Source organism: Mesoplodon densirostris, chromosome X (genome assembly GCF_025265405.1).
Source record: "Mesoplodon densirostris isolate mMesDen1 chromosome X, mMesDen1 primary haplotype, whole genome shotgun sequence".
Classification (NCBI taxonomy): Eukaryota; Metazoa; Chordata; class Mammalia; order Artiodactyla; family Ziphiidae; genus Mesoplodon; species Mesoplodon densirostris.
Window position 1 is genome coordinate 78,080,541 of NC_082681.1, and position 6,013 is coordinate 78,086,553.

The 6,013-nt window shown below is 55.3% G+C and overlaps 1 protein-coding gene across 1 annotated transcript; it reads left to right on the forward strand.

Annotated features, from left to right (window-relative positions):
- The first annotated feature begins 1,407 nt into the window (after positions 1–1,407).
- On the forward strand, positions 1,408–3,068 carry CXCR3 (C-X-C motif chemokine receptor 3). The gene is made up of 2 exons (XM_060086493.1): positions 1,408–1,624; positions 1,927–3,068. The coding sequence occupies exons 1-2, from the start codon at positions 1,408–1,410 to the stop codon at positions 3,066–3,068; spliced, it is 1,359 nt and encodes a 452-aa protein (XP_059942476.1).
- Positions 3,069–6,013: the final 2,945 nt, after the last annotated feature.

Genomic DNA, 6,013 nt, shown 5'->3' on the forward strand with positions numbered 1-6,013 from the left:
AGTACCTACCCTTGCTTGTTATGTCTGGCGAAGGCCTTTCCCCTTTCTGGATTAGCCATGAGGATGCCGCCCACCCCTCCCCCCCGCCCCTACATTTCCCCCCCCCCCCGCCCCTACAAGGGATTTGTGTGGTTGGAATGAGGCAGTGTCAGAGAAAATGCCTAAAGCAACACCCAGCACACAGCAAGTTCATTACTAGCAGTTCCCTTTCCTTGCCCCTGTTGCTTAGCAGGGAGGGGCAATAGTAAAGGACTAGAATTAGTGTGATGGATTACTTTCAAATATTTTCATTTTTTAAGAAGGTTCATCTCCTTTATAGAATTAACACGTTTAGCTATCCAGTCCACAATCGTGCAAGAGCAGCTCCAGCCCAGGACGGATGAGCAGCAGTTCTTACCCCTGCCCTTGCCAGCTGCGCTGCTTCTCCTTCAGACCTCTCCCCTCAAAAGCACCTGCCCCTGCCGTTCCCTCGGCCCCAGGCTTTCTGGTCCCAGGCTTTCTGGTCCCAGGCTTGTGTTCAACTCCCAGAGCAGCTTCCCCGGGCCAGCGGGACGTTGGGGTAGGAACCCTGTGGGCTTGGCTCTAGGGAGTTCTGGTATAGATAACCCCTTGGAAGAGGCTGCTGCCGAGAACCGCGTGAAACCCTGACTTCCTCTGTGTAGCGCAAGTTCCCGACCACAAGCACCAAAGCAGAGGGGCAGGCAGCACACGGCAAGGCAGCCAGAGTACCAGCCCAGCCATGGTCCCCGAGGTAAGTGCCGCTGTCCAGCCAGGCCAGACCACAGCTCCAAGTGGAGAGCCTAGGACACTAGGGGAACATCAGGGCTGGCCCACAAGCCAGGGCCACCAGAGGGTGGGGTGAATAGGTGGAGAATGCAGGGGTTGTGTAGAAGGAGCACTCTGGACCTGGAATTGGGAAACCACCTTGGCCACTGACTTGCGAATGACCACAGGCGAGACCCCTCCCCTTTCTGGCTTTGGCGCCTCATCTGCGAAACCCATGAGGTTGAGGCTCACCCCTCACGGTCCCCAAGGCTCCCTTCAGCTCTGACTTGGAACTTTGATCTTCCATGCCGGACTGAATTGGCCCCTGGGAGGCCCTCAGCTATGGGGTGGTTTGCAGGGGAAGGGGGTAAGGAATGTTTCTAATAGAGCTTGCTGGGCAAGTCCCCGGCGGGTGGCAGGCCTCAGTGTAGGGGAGGGGAAGGACAGTGGCAGAAAGCCTGTGGGGGGCTGCAGTGATTTGTAGAGGGGCCCCATAGGGTGGGGGGCAGGAAGTTGGAGTCCCCAGACAAGGGCTGAGGAGGGAAGAGGAGGGCCAGTGACTGGGAGAGGGGACTGTGGATAGGCGCCAGGGGACGAAGGTGGTGGAACTAGGCGTGGCCAGGACACTGAGGACCGTAAGCCATGGAGGAAGGGCAAGGAGAGAGGAGAGGGGGCCGGGAGGGCTCTGGGCACAAGATGGAAGCTCTTCCTCCAGTCCACAGTCCCTGGGCCGATGGGATGACCCAGAAGGGAGAGAGAGAAGCAGCCTTCGAGAAGGGAAGTTACCAGCCCAGCACCCAGGCCAGGCACCTGGAGCTCAGAGGGCATGGTTTCAGAAGAAAGGCAGGACAGTTCCAGGGTACAGCCCAGGCCTCCGGGCCTGCCTTACAGAGGAGTGGCTTCGAGAAAGGCTCCTCAGACTGAATCTTGAAGGAGTGATGTTTTTTAATTGAAGTATAGTTGATTTACAATGTTTCAGGTGTACAGCAAAGTGATTCAGTTATGCTGACATATATATCTATTCTTTATCAGATTCTTTTCCATTATAAATAACCTACAAGATATTGAATATAGTTCCCTGTGCCCTACAGTAGGCCCTTGCTGTTTATCTATTTTACATGTCGTAGTGTGTATCTGTTAATCTCAAATTCCTAATCGAAGGAGTGACTTTTAAGGCCTTCACAGGCTCTGTGCCCTCCCTCCCTCCACAGATGAGTGAACGCCAAGAGTTCCAAGCCTCAGAGCTTGCCTTCCTCCTGGAAAACTCCTCCTATGACTACGGAGAAAACGAGAGTGACTCCTCCTGCTGCGCCTCCCCACCCTGCCCGCAGGACTTCAGCCTCAACTTCGACCGGGCCTTCCTGCCTGTCCTCTACAGCCTCCTCTTCATGCTGGGGCTGCTGGGCAATGGCGCTGTGGCGGCCGTGCTGCTGAGCCAGCGGGCGGTCCTGAGCAGCACCGACACCTTCCTGCTGCACTTGGCCATGGCTGACGCACTGCTGGTGCTGACGCTCCCGCTCTGGGCGGTGGACGCGGCCGTCGAGTGGGTCTTCGGCTCCAGCCTCTGCAAAGTGGCAGGTGCCCTCTTCAACATCAACTTCTACGCGGGGGCCCTCCTGCTGGCCTGCATCAGCTTCGATCGGTACCTGAGCATTGTGCACGCCACCCAGCTCTACCGCCGGGGGCCCCCGACCCGCGTGGCCCTCACCTGTGTGGCGGTCTGGGGGCTCTGTCTGCTCTTTGCGCTCCCGGACTTCATCTTTCTGTCCGCCCACCACGACAAGCGCCTCAACGCCACCCACTGCCAGTACAGCTTCCCGCAGGTGGGCCACACAGCCCTGCGCGTCCTGCAGCTGGTCGCCGGTTTCCTGCTGCCTCTGCTGGTCATGGCCTATTGCTACGCCCGCATCCTGGCCGTGCTGCTGGTCTCCAGGGGCCAGCGGCGGCTCAGAGCCATGAGGCTGGTGGTGGTGGTGGTGGTGGCCTTTGCCCTCTGCTGGACCCCCTACCACCTGGTGGTGCTGGTGGACACCCTCATGGACCTGGGGGCCGTGGCCCGCAACTGTGGCCGAGAAGGCAGCGTGGACGTGGCCAAGTCGGTCACGTCAGGCATGGGCTACATGCACTGCTGCCTCAACCCTCTGCTCTATGCCTTTGTGGGTGTCAAGTTCCGAGAGCGGATGTGGATGCTACTCATGCGCCTGGGCTGCCCCGACCAGAGGGGCCACCGGCGGCAGCTTCCGGCTTCCCGCCGGGATTCATCCTGGTCTGAGACCACAGAGGCCTCCTACTCAGGCTTGTGAGGCTTGGGATGGGGGATGCCCCTTTCCCACGCAGCCCGACTCCCCCCCACATTCCAGGCTCCTCCATCACTCGCTCCCCAGACACACACTCCTTGGAGTCCCCGATGGCCCCGGTACTGCCGGGTCTTCCAGGGAGCCTCCCTCCTGGCTCTGGGGGCTGCGCCATCACTGCTCCTTAGCTGCGCAGCCCCCATCCCGCCGCTTCAGAGGCGGCTGCCTTCAGGCCCTTCTTACCTTGGCCGCTGGGAACCCCACCACCCTCCTAATTCAGTAACTAGCCTTCCCCGTATGCAGGGAGCATGAGGCAAACAGCATAATGGCAGCTGCCTTGGCCAGGCCTCCTGTTCCGCAGTGACTATGGCTGTGGTTCCTGAGACCTCTGTGTTTGCTCACTTTGATTTTTATGTCTAACACTCTGCTTCAAACTTTTCAATAAACAAGCTAATCAGGACCAGGGTGTGTTAGTGCATCACTGCAGCCAGCCCTGCCCAGGCTCTGGGGATTCACTTCCTGCTTCTCTCTGTCTGGCCCCGGGTCTGTGCCAAACAATGCTGCCTCTGTCTCTGTCTCCCCTCCTCTCTGCCCTCCTGGGCACACCTGTCACAGGGAAGCACCCAGGGACGTGGGTGCAGGGTAAGCAGTTAGCCAACCTGCTGGCTAGACACTGTCTAGGCATAATTTGGGGAAGGGGCCTTCAGACATAAATAAGACATAGTCCCTGCACTCCAGAAGCTTAGGCCAGCAAGGAAAATGTATAGGTGACAATACCAAGCAGTCTATGCCATGAGGCAAATGTGCAGCACATGTTCAGAGCACTGTGGCTGGAGCCATTTGGGAAGCCTTCCTGAAGACAGAGAAATGAGTAAGAACTTAAGGGGCAAGTAGTATTTCCAAGGGCAAAGAGAAGGAAAGATGGTGTTTCCAGGCAGATAGGAGGGCAGCAGCAAAAGCAGGAAGGCTGGAAACAGCAATGCTTATTGGAGGAATGGTAAGTGGTCCCAACTGGCTAGAATTAAGGGTTCAGGTAGAGAAAGGGTGGAAAAGACTGAAAGTTAGTTTGGGATCAGGTGAGGGTATCACAGGTTACAAGGCTGTAGTGGTTATTCATGTTAGAGGTGACGCAGGCTCTTACTAAGGAGATAGAAGTGGGACTGGAAAAAAAAAGGAGATCGGACGACTTGGCAGTCATTAGCACATAGGCCAGCTGGAGGTATGTGTGGGCTGCAGGGAGCACTTTCCCATGGCTATAGCTTGGGTGGAAGTGAGTGGGGGAAGTGACCAGGGCTACTGAGGTAAGGCAGAGGGCTGGACCCTCCCTTTGCAGGGTCGGAACCACTGTCAGTTCTCCCGAATGAAGTCACCAGTGGGCCATGATCCAGTTGCACAGGCCAGCTGGGCTTTGCTAAGATTGCAGATGTGGCTGGAGGTGGGACTGGAGAAGAGGGACCCAAGGATTTAGCTGGGGGAGCGCATACCACCCTGTACACATACCCGATCCCATCTAGACTTGTGCTTAGGCTTCAGTCTGTGGCCACTGAAAGAACACTCTCAGAATCTGCAAAATGAAGGATGGAAGGCAGATGACAGAATAACACATCCTGCCTATAAAAAGGTATCAGTGGGGCTTCCCTGGTGGCGCAGTGGTTGAGAATCTGCCGGCCAATGCAGGGGACACGGGTTCAAGCCCTGGGCTGGGAAGATCCCACATGCCATGGAGCAACTAAGCCCGTGAGCCACAACTACTGAGCCTGCGCGTCTGGAGCCTGTGCTCCGCAACGAGAGGCCCGCGCACCGCGATGAAGAGTGGCCCCCGCTTGCCACAACTAGAGAAAGCCCTCGCACAGAAACGAAGACCCAACACAGCCAAAAATAAATAAATAAATAAATAAATAAAAATTTAAAAATAAATAAATAAATAAATAAGTATCAGTGATGCTAGACTAGTAAAGATGTTTGTGGCAGGCTGAATAAGTCGCCAAATGTCCACACTCTAATCCCTAGAACTTGTGAATATGTTAATATGTTACCTCACATGGCAAAAGGGAATTGAGGCTGCTAATCAGCTGACTTTAAAATAAGATTTTCCAGGGCTTCCCTGGTGGCGCAGTGGTTGGGAGTCCGCCTGCCGATGCAGGGGACACGGGTTCGTGACCCGGTCTGGGAGGATCCCACATGCCGCAGAGCGGCTGGGCCCGTGAGCCATGGCCGCCGGGCCTGCGCGTCTGGAGCCTGTGCTCCACGACGGGAGGGGCCACGGCGGTGAGAGGCCCGCGTACCGCAAAAAAAATAAATAAATAAAAAAATAAGATTTTCCTGGATTATCTGGGTGAGCCCAGTGTTATCACAAGGGTCCTTAAAAGTGAAAGAGGGAGGCAGAAGGGGACAGAGTCACAGAAAGAGATGTCACTGGCTTTGAAGATGGAGGAAGGAGGCCACAAACCAAGGAATGCAAGCAGCCCCTAGAAGGTGGAAAGAGAAGGAAATTGATTCCCCCGCCCAGGGCCTCCAGAGAGGCATGCAGCCCTGCCCACTCCTTGATTTTAGACTTATGAGGTCTGCGCCAGACTTCTGACCTCCCGAGCTGTAAGATAATACATTTGTGTTGTTTTAAGTCACTAAACTCGTGGTAATCGGCTTTGGCAGACTGTTTTGGCAGAAACAGAAAACAAATACAACGTTGATTCCAGTCTACATCCCAGACAGCTCCCAAAAGCGGGGAGGTTGTTGAAGTGCTTATGAGCAGTCACAAAAATCCAAGAGAAACCCTAAACGGAGGCTGTTCTCTCAGACACATCCTGGAGAGCTTGAGAGGTCTGGGGTCTTAGACAAAGACCCAAGGGTTTGTTCTGCTCTGGACATGGGTTGTCAATGAACAGACTTTGCTAACAAGTGAACTGCAGAAAACATTTGTTTATTTTTATTTTTCATAGTTACATTGTTCAGGT

Bases quoted from the DNA above. Each gene is read 5' to 3' on its own strand.
- CXCR3 (XM_060086493.1), top strand. From the start codon at position 1,408: ATGGAGGAAGGGCAAGGAGAGAGGAGAGGGGGCCGGGAGGGCTCTGGG. The intron at 1,625-1,926 runs GTACAGCCCAGG...TCCTAATCGAAG, and splicing joins AAAGGCAGGACAGTTCCAGG to GAGTGACTTTTAAGGCCTTC.